Consider the following 13,534-nt stretch of genomic DNA (forward strand, 5'->3'; position numbering starts at 1 on the left):
GTTAATTATTATTGTGGTGAAACAGTCTCGGCTACAAATCTCTTGACAGGCAAGCCGTCGAGATGCCTAACTTATGAGAGATCAAGATCAATAAATCCTACATGTACGAGGAGCGCTGGGAATAATGCATTATAACTAACGAATGTAGGATAAAGATAACAAAACCAATGGCACAAGTTACGACTACTACTAATGCCGATCTTTCAGGTAATCCTCAGCCTTCCCTTCATCCAGCGCCGTAAAATCCACAAACTGATTCCAGTGTTCTTTGTCCATTCCAACAAGGGGTTCCTGCTGCCGCCTACACGCACTCCCTTCTGCCGATTGTGAGTCAGAGTCCCTTGCCCGACCACACGACGCCGCGAGCAGTGCGTCCCAAGTCCATGACGTAGCACTCACCCCAGGCTTCACAATCTCGGGCGACATGCCAGCACACCAAAAGTCATACGATGTAAAGTCGCCTTGCATATAGGGTGGCATCCGAACAAGCTTCGCCTTCTCTGTCGGGACTCCAAGCGCGAAAATGATTCTGATAATCGGGACAGTAGGCTCGCCATCCTCAAACAGGCCTAGTACGAAGGGGTCCATGGTGTCAAACAATCTCGCCCTCGGCATCGCTTGGTGGTCCACCTTGGCCAGGATAAATCCCACATTCCATTTGATCAGCTCGAGATCGTAGAATAAGAATGGGATAGTCATGTCCACTCCTGCGTGATGGACGATAGCAGCACCACGGGCAATGAAGCCAAGAAGCGTCGAACGATTAAGAGCGCCAGTGTTCTGAGGTTTGATGCAGTGATTGAAATGCAAGCTAGCTCGAGAAAATTCTTCCTTAAAAGTGCGAGATTCGTGTGCGCTCCCCACCCTAGATGGAAGCATGTCCGAAATGTCCTCCGTGAACAGTTGTTCAAAGAAAGACAGTACAGGGACGATGAAGATGTCCTTGGAATATTCATGGTCCCTCGGAATCGCCGAATCGCGTGCAATAGTGAACAAAACCAACACCAGAAGCGCGCCATGATGTTCCTGCCGGATAGGGAAATATGAGAGGACCATCTTCAACGCCTCAGCCATGCTGAAATTATCCTTGCACCAGCGTGTAGTCAACGAGGAAACCTCCGAGAGGATCGGTTCAGAAGAGGAAGCCGTAAGGAGACCATCCAAGCCCGTCCCAGTTTCGAGACATACTCGCATATGGTTTTCGATCAGATTCTTCTCCTCTAGCAATGCTGCCCGTGTTCTTGAATCCAATTCGAGAGCTAGCCGCTGAGAGAGGCAGGCGAAGGTTTGTTGTAATGAAAGCTTTATCCCTTTAAAGTCCCATCGCTTTTGGCAAAGGAGCTTCTCATGCGCGAAGTCGAAGATGCTATTCTTCACGTGCTTGTCGCCAACATCGTACCGTCCGCCCCAGCTGCAACACATGTCAGAAGAGATAACCCTTCGGTTGGAGTCGAAACAGACTCACAGAGGTCGACCCATATGCACCACGTACTCAAGCTTCGTCACATCAGCCAGTGTTTGCGCACCTATCCTTCCCACTTGTCGTCCACTCATCAACTGATCGAATCCTAGGTCTGTGAACGGAGGAACGGATTCGAGCGTGCCTTCATGGATCCGAGTCGACGAGTCTACAGAGCGTGGAGGGGCAGCTGGCGCGATCCGTCCCGAGAGAGACACGAAGAACGAGAACGAAATTTTTTTTCCCTCGAAGCATCAAGAGCACATGTTCAAGGATAGAGAACCCGGATATCGATTCCCGTCGTAGGAGGCCTTTTTCCAAGTAGTGCGCTTCGTCCCACATGATATAGATTTTTGGAAGTGGCAACGATGTCGTTGAACCCCGTGACAGATCTGAGTTACTGTATATCGCATCTTCCAGATCTTGGTAGGCTTTCTCGACTTCGGCAATCCCTGAATGCTGTTTAGGTTTCTGAGCAACAATATATAGATCATTCGAATGAAAATTTACCTTTTCCTTCGTTGCAGCGTCTACAACATCCTTGAAGAAATTCTTCCGAAAATCGCCGGGTCCACTCATCGACTGGCCCTCAGTCATACACGCACGAAAAGCAGACGCAAGTGCACTTGGTTCTCGCAAGCCTTCATCCGAGGTTTCTAATTTTAGTCTGTCGATCTCATCTTTCGTCCGTCGAAATAACGCAACCAGAAACCTGCATATATACGACACTGAGTTTGTCTCTCTGGTCAGATAGGAGTAGACCTCTTTATCGGAAGGAGGGAAGCCTGTAAGTATAATCACAACCAGTTAAATGAGCAGTTCAGCACTGTAAGCACGAAAACATTATACCAGTTTTCGACGGATCCCGAAGATTCAAAGGAATTAAAAAATGCACTTTGCTGAACTCGTCAAGGAGCCGAGATTTACCCATTCCAGATGACTGTATGATAGACGTGAACGCCGCATAGTGTGTTCCTGAACGAGGCTTGAATACGTAGTGATATATGTGTTCTTCCAATGCTTTCACGCTGAGTCCCTGGAATTCCTGTGACCAGGACATAACGGTCGCTGCGCAACTGTTATATATGGCTAACAGCGCAAGCTTTACTTACCATCCATATACTCCGAGATATGAGATTGTTGATTATAGACGCCTAACACCGGAATGAGCCCACATTGAGTGACCCTAAATGCATATGTCGGATGTCTTACTGTCAGACAGCGTGCTGGGTTTTCGGAGACTAGCTGATGCGAAAAATGAGATTGATATCGCAGCAAGAATGAACAACTTACGAAACGTCAACAACGGTTCCCAGTTTCGCTCCAGGGCGGACTCCTTTGCCAAACGGTCGAGTATCTCATACAGGCCCGAGTCCTGGTCATCGAGTAAACCCGCCCAATCGACGTCAGCAGGCGCCTTTAGCTGCTCTTGAAATTCGCGGTTGATATCACCAAGGGCCATGTGCAAGCTCCCCCAGAACATGCGAAGCAATTCGATATCCTTTCTCGTGAACGGAGATCCTGCAGGAAAGGTAAAATATGTGCCTAGCATTCTTTCGGTTAGAGCCTTGAGATGATCCTCAGAAAGGAACGAGAGCTTTGGATGTTTTGCTGGAGGTTGATTCTGGAACGCAGGGGTTGGCGACCGCTTCGGCATGGTGGTTAGATTCAAAGAGGGTGGAACAACTGCAGCGAGTCTCTGAGCCGCGGGCCGCCAGCGACCGGCATTTCGGCATTGCCAAAGATAGATGAATATTTATCGAATTTCAAGCACTGAGAAGATTCATAAGAATATTTGGATATTCCAGTTAACTGAATGGTGGTAGTGAACGGCGTTTTTACAACTGCTTTACTACTGGTGCGGTATGATTTATTTAAGTATCACAGATTGAACTTTTTTATGCTCAGCAATCGAGTACTTTTGACAGGTCTTTTAGTGCTCAGTACTCAGTACTCAGTCCTCGTTCAGCCGTCAATAAATTGTTAAATTTGAAGGCGATGAGGGTTAAACGCTTTTTCTGCTGAGCCTCGAACAGTTCTGTTCCTTGGCCCTTGACCGTGTGAAAGAAATAACAAATTCGGAGTCGTTGCTCACCGGCGGCCCTGGCTTGTTCAATAACCACGACGGTGAACGCTGCGACGGTCGTTCGCTGCTCATCGACATCGCCAGCTCGCCATCCCACAACGTGACCCTCTTTCTCTTGTCTTTGTTTTTTTCCCCTCTTTCTCTGTTTCTTCTCCCCTCTCATAATCAATGTCGACATCGGCATCGGCATCGACGTCCACCTCACCTACAAGTTCAAATGTGCACCCGCATCTGGAGAATAACGATGAGAAGAACAGGTGTGTTGCAGTGGTTGTGACCATCGTCGTGTGCTCATCTGTTTCCAGCGTCGTGATCAAGGTCGGGATGGTGGGCGACTCGCAGATCGGCAAGACGAGTCTAATGGTCAAATACGTCGAGGGCAGCTTTGACGAGGACTATATCCAGACGCTGGGTACGTACACCCTGTCCTAACTCCCCTCCCGGTCACTGAACTCATCACACAGGCGTAAACTTCATGGAAAAGACCATTTCCGTCCGGCGAACAACGATAACGTTCTCAATATGGGACCTTGGCGGCCAGCGCGAGTTTGTGAACATGCTCCCGCTTGTGTGCAATGATGCGGTGGCGATTCTGTTCATGTTTGACCTATCGAGGAAGAGCACATTGAATTCCGTCAAGGAGTGGTACCGGCAGGCGAGGGGTTTTAACAAGGTGCGTGTGTACTCTCCTACATGCCAGATTCCACTTCATATCTCGCTGCCAGACAGCGATACCCTTCCTGATTGGCACCAAATTCGACCAATTTGCGACTTTTCCTAGAGACGAGCAGGAAGAGATCACGAAGCAAGCGAAGCGCTTCGCACGGGCGATGCATGCATCCCTCATCTTCTGCTCCACGTCCTCGTCAATAAACGTTCAAAAGATATTTAAAATCGTTCTGGCCAAGGCGTTTGACCTCAAGTGTGTGATTCCGGAGATTGAAGGTGTGGGCGAGCCGGTGCTGATTTATGTGGATGTATGAGTATAGTTTGATGCGCTGGTCAGGGCGCGTGAGAGCGTCTGATATTCGGGTGGGTTTCGATTCTTGGTTTTGTGTGTCGTATCTGATAGAGAGCAGGGAACCCCGGCTACGGTGGGAATGGATGCTCCTGCGATGATTTGGAGCGCCGTTGGATCACTCTTTGTTGGTGGTCGGCGTCCCTTGTGAGGTCCAGTGTACCATTAGTGAAATGTATGGACGTGAGAAGAAAGACCACATCCTCCATTCCTCTCCCCTCTTGTCGCCAATTGATATCTCGTTTCATCGTACCTAGTCATCTCTTCCTATACCTTACAACTCGATTTCCTTTTTCTTTGACTATTATGTCGCTTACACTCTTTAACAATTCAAATGTTTTATCGGTTTCAACTTCGGTTTCAACTTTACTAAAGATAACATATTTATGGACGGTTCGAATTTTCGATGAATAGAAACACCGAGGAAACATGGCAGAGCCTCCTTTTCCAATTAGCATAGAGCCCATTACCAGTCTTTACACCATCTGTGTCGGAAACATAAAAATTGGCATGAGCACTCACTGTTATCTCGCCAAATCTTCATCAAACCGGGTCTGATACAACCAGTGGGGGAGGCCGTGCTTTGATCTTGACCACCCAGTTCTGGGCTGCTTTCCAACTCCGTCTTGGGACACTTCGAGCCTTCCACCGCCGTCACAAAGATCTTGTAACAGAATACAGTGGACTGAATCCCTCCTTCTTGCACCTGCAAGTTGCGTGCAATCCTATTAAGCTTGGCCAAGGACCCGGAGCCAGACCCGTAGGACGTTAGAGTACAGCGCCTCTACACGCTGTTTCGACATGAGACATCGCCTTGGCACATCTCAGTCGACCTGATCCCAATATGACGAAAGAACATACTGAAGAACAGTCGATGAGCAAAGCTGATATGCGTCTGATCTTCTTCCCATTGTTGTCCGAAGAAACAAAATCTCATGATTTATATATGTGTTGAGGGTGTTGTATGTATTTCGGATATCCTACGACAATGTTTTAGTTACCTGGCATGAAAGAAAGGAAGCAACCTACATTGAGCTTGGCCGCTTTCGCAACCTCTTCTTCCCTTCTTCGAGCGAGAACATGAAAAGATAAAGAGAATGATTGTGACGGTGATTATTTCGCAAAAGCTCCATTCTGAGCTCAAAGACGTCACCAAGGAAAGAAGAGCCATATGTTTGATCAACCTCTGGTTTTGGACTGCATCAAAAGGTTTAAATGGTAGAATTCGAAACGGCGTACAAGTGAAAGTGAGTAGATATACTTCCAGGAAAAGGTCTTTGACATCACGGGCATGTTAGCTGGGTTGTAGTGAGTTCAGGAGAGAATGAAGAACGACTGAAGGAGAACCATGCACGGTGACATCAGTACATTCGTCATCACTTGCCGCCGCGATCAGTGTTCAAATTTAGATCTCAACTTCATCCGGGGTGTTTTCTATTCATTCCCTTCTTTGCTTACATTCATCCAAGTCCGGACAACAGACGCAGAAGCTGTCGACCGAGTCCATTTATCTAAGCCTAGAGAGACGAGAAATGAGCATCCAAAATGATTCCCGGTGAAAAGTTGGTCAAGCCCAAGTCGAGCCATACTGGGTCAAACCAAAGCCCATCGATCATTTCCCCTCGTTGTGGCAAGCCGACGATAGAAGGTCCTAGCTTTCTGAGTTTAAACTTGGCAGGTGGTACAGATTTCGCCTAAAAAGGCTATGATCGAAGTTTCGCGTGGCTCGTACAGATCCTCTGGGAGCGTTGGAGGCCCCCAGAAGTCATACGGCCTTGGAAACAGCATAGAATAGGGATATTAATTATTTCTTCTGTTTACTTGGTTACCCATGGCTTCATTTTTGCTCAATTCACATCTATCTCAGAGTTTTTGGTAGGGCTGGGCACCGTCCGTAACCGTCCGTAAACCGTATGGTCAAGGACGCTGACGGCTTCGGACCGTACAATTACGGCTGTATTCATGACTACTGGGTATGTTTCTAGAAATGACTTGATTTTAGTGCTGAATGTGATGAAAATCAATGTACCATACATTTCAACATCGTCAGAGCACATTCTGTTCATGAAATCGACCATTTTGGCCCAGTTCACAAGACTTAAGGGACTATTGGGGATGTCATAGTGCTTTGCATGCAATATTTTGCACTCGCGAAGGCGCCTAACATGTCGCGTCTGACTCGGAGACCCATAAAACATGTTAGTGAGTAATTCTAGTCTGTTTTCAAGAGGATTTATAGACACAAAAATGCATGCTCCCTCCTTGTAGCACCGCCACAAATATACGGCCGTCGACGGCCGTGTTGTACGGTATGGCTCGAGGCGCTCACGGCATCGGTACGTATACCGTACACGGAAGCCGTATTTCCGTACAATACGGTTACGGCGTGCAGCCCTAGTTTTTGGTACCTTCATGTGTTTTTGCACATTGCAGTCAGATGTTGTAACAAAAAAGACATCCTTGTGAGCTTGATGCATTTATTGAGTATTTCAACAGATAAAGATATCCCAGGTGCAAAAACAGTGTCGAACATTGAAATAATGCTCTGAGCATGCCACGCGAAACCCGATCGTAGCCTTTTTGAGCGAAATCTGTTCCGCCTGCCAAATTTAAACTCAGAAAGACCAGACTGTATATCGACAGCTTGCTTCATATACAGGATGGTAACGAGACTACATTTACCCCAGCTCAAATCGAAGCTTGGCATGTTGGCGTCATAGGTTTCCATTAGGTGTAGGATTCGATTTCATTGCTTTTAGGGCTACCCACGAAATAGAAGCTAGCTGGAGCAATGGCAAGCGCGGCCTAGATTTAGCGAACCCAGAAATATACGCATATATGGAACAAAACGCACCGTGACCATGCTCAAGTGGTGCCTAGACAGCATATACATAGAGCAACTGTAGATATTCTAACTATTGAAAAACAACATATAAGGGCGCAACGAGACGTACCTCAGAGGTATCAAATATCCTGCTACTCAAACGAGATTCCCGAAGACGTATTGCTGCTGAGGGTGTCCGAACGAGGTGCATATATCCATCTTTGATGGCAGTTTCGATCTATAGCATCGTATCGCTGGACTTTGCATCAGTTTGCCAGTAAGAGACCAACATGAGGAGGCTACAACAGCAAGAGCGTGAAGCCATATCCTGCGATAATACAGTATCTGGGTAGGGCGACAACGAAGACGGCGAATAGGCTGGAAGGCGACGGGGATGGTGGTAGTAGAAAGGAAAGACGCGTTAATCGCGTCACCAGATGACATACACGTGCGGTCAGATCCATTGGCTTGGCCAATGTGGTTTGCGCTCGCGAAATTCGGCGCGTTTCAGTTAACCATCGGATTCAGAGAAATCGACTCTGGTATTCTTGGACATGCTGAGTGGAAAGAGGTGCAAAGCTTTCTTGTATACGCCGCTTGATCCGGCTCGACCACGCTACATGGCATTCTTTCAGTTTGCGGCTTGATTTGGCTCAAATCGGCTCGACAGAATTTTCACTGGGGTCCAAATTTAGATCTCAACTTCATCCAGGGTGTTTTCTAAGCATGGAGAGACAAGAAATGAGCATCCAAAATTATTACTGAACAGATGGGATACCTTCTACAATTACAAGACAGTCGCATCCTCTACATGATAACACAATCCTTTTTTCCCTTCCGCTTCTCCTTCCTTTGTCTCACCTCAGCCTGACGCATTGCCAAATCCCGCTCGTAAAACTCCCGTTCGCACCGAGCCCGGTTCTGTTCTTCAGCTTGCAGCTGCTGTGCAAGCGCCAGATCTGACGTTTCATAGCTGTTTGCCTTGACTACGTCCTCAGCCGTCTGCCCTGCAAAATCACCTCCAACTGGACTCGCCCGCACGAAATCTGAATCGACAAACGTCGAAGAGCCTCCGTCGACATCTTCCAGACGCTCCCACACCACCGAGGGCTCCTTCAGGAACACGTAGTCCGTCACGAGAGAATATAGGGCCTGTTCATGTTTGTACAAGACAGACAGGTGCAGATTCCGGTAGAGGGCGACAAGTGTACCAGGTCGCACAATACTAGCGAGGGTAAATAGACCGTGGTAGGTCAGCTGAGAGCGTGTGTTGTCGAGAAATCTCCGAACAACAATGGCTGAAATTGACTAAGGCGCTGCATGAGATGAACAAGCTCTGTCACATACCGTCTTCAATCTTCTGCCTATCTTCTTCATTAAGCATCACGCTACTTGATGGCCCTGCTTGCGGCTCTTCGCTATCTCCAACGACGAGCTGCCCTTTTGTAGTATGGTCCGCGTCTGCAATGAGCATTACCGCACTATCATAATCGCCACCCGTTCTCGTCAGCACTTCCGCTTCAGGGCTTTCCGGGTCGACGAGCCACCCATGTACAAGATCGATGCCGACTTGCTCAAATAGCTTCAACTCACCAGCACCTGCCCGGAATGACGTCGGAACCGTAAACAGCGGATTCAGGTCCATGCCCTCTTCCTACCGAATTAATGAATAGGACACGAGTGGATATAAGCGAGAACATACTTTGGGTATAGGGCATGATGAATAGGGCCTCTGAAATGTCGACGTCCGGGCAATTAAGCAAGAGGTACTCGCCTACGAGCTGGCAGAGGTGCTCATAAGAGACAGTTTGCCGACCTGGGGGCTCAATGGTAATGTGACCACGTAGGATCAGGATGTTGCCTATTGATGTTTGATTCAGCTGCAGTTGCCGAATCCAAGGCGCATCATACATATAGCAATGAACGAACATGGCCTAAAGATAAACAGGTGGGAATATAGACAAGAAAAGCACAGCATAGGCAACGCACCCATTGAAATTCTGTGTGATAATCTTTATGGGCCGTCTCGATGACTCCGTTCCGAAATGTATTTCTTTGAGATACCACACCTCTGCTGAAGATTGTATCGTTGGACTTTCGAGAGACATCGTGCCGTCGAGGTCAACGTTTACGTCGTGATGGTGAAAGGAGAAGAACAAGAGTTGCCTCGAAATCCTCGAAATCCGCCCTCCGTGATGGTGACGTGACGATGATGTCAGCTCCTCAAAAGGAAACCGTGCGGCATCTCGCGAACCCCTGCGACCCAACTTCGACCCCTCCTGACCTGTTTCGTCGTCGTGCCGTTGTCGTTGTCCTGAGTCCTTTGGCTTCTGATTCTTAGCTTCCAACATCTCGCCCATGATGAAGCGGTCGCCAACCCCTGCGTTCCAGAATCCACCTCCAGCAAAACATCCAAAGCTCTCGTTCCTTTCTGAGGATCATCTCAAGGCTCTAACCGAAAGAATGCTAGGCACATATTTTACCCTTCCTGCAGGATCTCCGTTCACGAGAGAGGCTATCGGATTGCTTTGCTCGTTCTGGGGGTTCTTGTACATGGCCCTTGGTGATATCAACCGCGAATTTCAAGCGCAGCTAAAGGCGCCTGCTGACGTCGATTGGGCGGGTTTACTCGATGACCAGGACTCGGGCCTGTATGAGATACTCGACCGTTTGGCAAAGGAGTCCGCCCTGGAGCGAAACTGGGAACCGTTGTTGACGTTTCGTAAGTTTCTCGTTCTTCCTGCGATATTCATCTTATCTTTCGCGGCAGCCAATCTCCGTAGCTCGCGGCCTAGTAAGACACCCTTTATGTATCTGGGGTCGTGAACTGTGATTCATGTCATTGCTAGCTCTTTTACCACCAGATATAGACCCATCTGTTCCAGCATTGGAGCAAGCACATGGTAAGAAATCATACGGTGTCTCTATATGAAACTTACGTTGCATGTCCAGCGACGGAGAAGTCTTGGTACAATGGGTTTCAAGGGCGCGCCATGAAGGCCTTGGAAGTCCATGTGCAGCACTACCTCGCTGAAGAAAGTCATGTGCACGAACGTTATGCTCCCTTCACATCTGTCATCCAGTCGTCGGGGATGGGTAAATCTCGGCTCGTTGATGAGTTTAGTAAGACGCACTTCGTCATTCCAATCAATCTTCGTGATACTTCGAACGGTAAGCAATTTTCTATGCATGTTCTGAAGCGGGTTAGATAACAGTAAATACCCAGGCTTCCCTCCATGCGACAAGGCAGTATATGACTATTTAAACGAAGTGAAGACAGAAAGCGACTCCTTTCAGCGCATCTATAGGTTTCTCGTCGCACTGTTTCGCCATACGGAAGATATAGTCAAGGGCGAGGAAATAAACCGTTATGCGGATGAATCTAAGACGCTGGCACCTGCTTTTCGTGACTACATGACAAAAGGGCAATCCATGTCAGGGCCATCCAATTTGCGAAAAACTTTCTATCAAGAAGTAGTCGACGCAGCAACAAAAGACGTAAGGTTTTTTGGCATATATCGACATGATACTTACTCCGAAGTTCACCTAGACTTCCACTTTCGGTGGTGATAGCAAACAATCGCCCAAACTTGGGAGTGATCAGCTTTTCTACGCCTACCAATGTCTACAAGACACAATCTACATGGACACAGGGATCGTTGCAGATGGAAACTGGCAACCTATGGAAGATCGTTTGACGAACATGCCCAAAATTTATATCATGTGGGATGAGGCCCACTGCTTGACTGAGCCTTTTGATCCGCAGACTGGTCTTCAGTCCAAATTCTCAGTCCTTCGACGGGTCCTTCGCATGCTCCGAGGGAAAGCGCTATTTTCATTCTTTCTGTCTACCACAGGGAGAACCTCACAATTTCTCTCTGCACGTCCCGTGGACCCATCAGCACGGATATATGAGGGGTCGCTGGCCTTGATACCGCCATTCACAGATCTCGGCTTCGACCATTTTATGGCTGGTCACCACTTAGGATCTGCAGATGCAGAAACACTGACTGACGTCACAAAATTCAAGTACATTGTACGCATGGGACGCCCTCTGTAAGTCGGATTCTCCTTCTGCCTCAGTCTTATCTCTGACTATGGCTAATAGCTGGGGTGGACGCTATGAACATGGCAACGAGCAAGTGCGGGACAATATCATCACATTTGCTCAGATGAAACTCGCTAATGAGCTCCCATCGCGACTGCGAGACACTGCGCTTAACACTGCACAGACTTTTGCTTGCCTTGCCCAACGGCTGGCTCTCGATATCACTTCCACCTCATTTGTGGATTCGGTTCAGGAGCAAGACCTAGTTCAGAACCACATGCGCGTTTGTTTGAAAATTGGGGCGGGCTTTGTGGATCTCCTTACAACTTCTTCGTCGGAACCAATCCTTGCAGAGGCCTCTTCGCTAACAACGCGTGACAACAAGCTCTTCAACATGCCGTCGGCCTTGAAGATGGTTCTTGAGGGGTTCTCCATCAATCAGGGTGACCGAGGAGAGCTCCTAGTATTAGCTCTTTTCACCATGGCGCGTGATGCAGCTATTCCTCCTTCGAATACATGGGCTACAGAACTACCAGTCATTCCTGTCCTTAACCTTCTCTCATATCTCTTCAACGATGTCATCTTCGCCAGCATCTCCAGCGCGCTTCCATCTAGGATCATAAAAGAACACTCACCTCTCTGCTTCAAGAATGCATTTGCCAACGCAAAACTATCCTTTAATCATGTCATTAAACCTCACCAGTGGAAGGTGCTCAACCGCCATCTCTTGCTTGGCTTCATCGCTCGTGCTGCTGCAATTCTATGCGCGAACAATCAGCCAGGGGTAGACATAGTCTTTCCTTACCTCTACTATGATGACAAGCTGTGCGTATGGAACGTGGGATTTATTTTGGTACAGGTCAAAAATGATCCAACCTATACGAATGCGCCAAAAGCGAACCTGTTTGATTTGATGGATCCGTTTGCGCTTGGCTTGTTTGAAAAGGACCAGCCCACTGTCCCTATTATCAGAATGGTGTTCGCATTAGCAGCTCCGGAGGCATCAGTCACCCAGGTGCACTATGGGCAGGGTACAACGAATACAGGTCCAGTTGACGACCGTTTCACATCATATGACTTCTGGTGTGCTGGAATATCCCCCACCTGTCTCAAGCCTGTTGTGGATACAGCGCAGTGTACTTGGAATGCACTTCTTCATGCTTCATATGGTTGGAAGAAGATCTATGACACCAATTGGAATGCGGATGGACAAGCATGTCGGCGGCAGCAGAACCCTCTTGCTGCTATGCACGAAGATCACAGGAACCAGTTCATGGACTACAAGCCCAAGCAACCGGCCAAGGCCCAGGAACCCAAGCGGAAACAAAAAGGGGGGGAAAAAGGGAAAAAAAAAGAGAAGCAGGTTTCGATGGAGCTCAATAAGATGGATCCCGACGCGAAGGAATATCTCAAAAAGTTGTTGGTCAAGTTTCCCAATGCCTGTTAGTTTTAATGTTGTTGTATCAAACGCAGACAATGAATAGAATTTGTAATTAGCTTTGGAGTATGTCCATTGTCGTGACTTGCCATCGGGATTAGTGTTCAAATGTTCAAATCCGGATCTTGTCATGAGAAACACTGCTAGCTCTGATCTCTCAGGTAATCCTCAGCCTTCCCTTCATCCATGAATTGATTCTAGCGTTCTTTGTCCATTGCAACTAGGATTCCTGCTGCCGCCTACACACACCCCCGTGTACCGATTTTGAGTCATAGATCTTTGCCCAACCGCAAGATGTGGTGAGCAGTGCTGAAGAGATTCTTCCGAAAATCGCCAGGACCGTTCATCGACTGCCCATCAGTCATACATGCACGAAAAGCAGACGCAAGTGTACCTGGTTCTCGCACGCCTTCATCTGAGGTTTCTAATTTGAGTTTATCGACCGTATCTTTCATCCATCGAAAATAAGGCAACCAGGAACCTGTATATAAGCGGCAGGGAGTTTGCCCCTCTGGTCAGATAGGAATAGACCTCCTTATCGGAAGGAGGGAAGCCTATATGATAACAACCAGTTAAATGAGCAGTTCAGCACAGTAACCACGAAAACATTATACCAGTATTCAACGGATCCCGAAGATTCAAAGGAATTAAAAAAATGTGC

General features: G+C 47.9%; 5 protein-coding genes across 5 annotated transcripts; 2 read left to right on the forward strand and 3 right to left on the reverse strand.

Annotated features, from left to right (window-relative positions):
• EV420DRAFT_1562921 (uncharacterized protein) lies at positions 1-2,108 on the reverse strand. Its single transcript, XM_060473909.1, is given in 4 exon segments — positions 1-1,411; positions 1,466-1,704; positions 1,724-1,918; positions 1,970-2,108. 4 exon segments carry the CDS (start codon positions 2,054-2,056, stop codon positions 190-192), a joined length of 1,743 nt encoding a protein of 580 aa, XP_060327189.1. The 5' UTR covers positions 2,057-2,108; the 3' UTR covers positions 1-189.
• A 1,198-nt stretch (positions 2,109-3,306) lies between these two features.
• Positions 3,307-4,912, forward strand: EV420DRAFT_1562924 (small GTPase). Its single transcript, XM_060473910.1, has 5 exons — positions 3,307-3,802; positions 3,851-3,957; positions 4,010-4,218; positions 4,271-4,577; positions 4,625-4,912. Exons 1-4 carry the CDS (start codon positions 3,714-3,716, stop codon positions 4,526-4,528), a joined length of 663 nt encoding a protein of 220 aa, XP_060327190.1. The 5' UTR covers positions 3,307-3,713; the 3' UTR covers positions 4,529-4,577; positions 4,625-4,912.
• EV420DRAFT_1562926 (uncharacterized protein) lies at positions 4,828-5,929 on the reverse strand. The gene is made up of 8 exons (XM_060473911.1): positions 5,803-5,929; positions 5,672-5,749; positions 5,593-5,616; positions 5,425-5,543; positions 5,331-5,376; positions 5,197-5,296; positions 5,086-5,174; positions 4,828-5,037 (listed from the first exon to the last, which is right to left on the reverse strand). The coding sequence occupies exons 1-7, from the start codon at positions 5,854-5,856 to the stop codon at positions 5,107-5,109; spliced, it is 489 nt and encodes a 162-aa protein (XP_060327191.1). The 5' UTR covers positions 5,857-5,929; the 3' UTR covers positions 4,828-5,037; positions 5,086-5,106.
• A 2,265-nt stretch (positions 5,930-8,194) lies between these two features.
• Positions 8,195-9,495, reverse strand: EV420DRAFT_1274869 (uncharacterized protein; the record flags this gene model as incomplete). The annotated part of the gene is made up of 5 exons (XM_060467870.1): positions 8,195-8,685; positions 8,735-9,037; positions 9,090-9,248; positions 9,299-9,321; positions 9,377-9,495. The coding sequence occupies 5 exons, from the start codon at positions 9,493-9,495 to the stop codon at positions 8,195-8,197; spliced, it is 1,095 nt and encodes a 364-aa protein (XP_060327192.1).
• A 140-nt stretch (positions 9,496-9,635) lies between these two features.
• EV420DRAFT_748676 (uncharacterized protein) lies at positions 9,636-13,001 on the forward strand. The gene is made up of 7 exons (XM_060483317.1): positions 9,636-10,109; positions 10,158-10,181; positions 10,237-10,290; positions 10,340-10,558; positions 10,614-10,885; positions 10,938-11,443; positions 11,496-13,001. The coding sequence occupies exons 1-7, from the start codon at positions 9,746-9,748 to the stop codon at positions 12,880-12,882; spliced, it is 2,826 nt and encodes a 941-aa protein (XP_060327193.1). The 5' UTR covers positions 9,636-9,745; the 3' UTR covers positions 12,883-13,001.
• Positions 13,002-13,534: the final 533 nt, after the last annotated feature.

Source organism: Desarmillaria tabescens (genome assembly GCF_030435595.1).
Source record: "Desarmillaria tabescens strain CCBAS 213 chromosome Unknown EV420scaffold_36, whole genome shotgun sequence".
Taxonomy (NCBI): domain Eukaryota; kingdom Fungi; phylum Basidiomycota; class Agaricomycetes; order Agaricales; family Physalacriaceae; genus Desarmillaria; species Desarmillaria tabescens.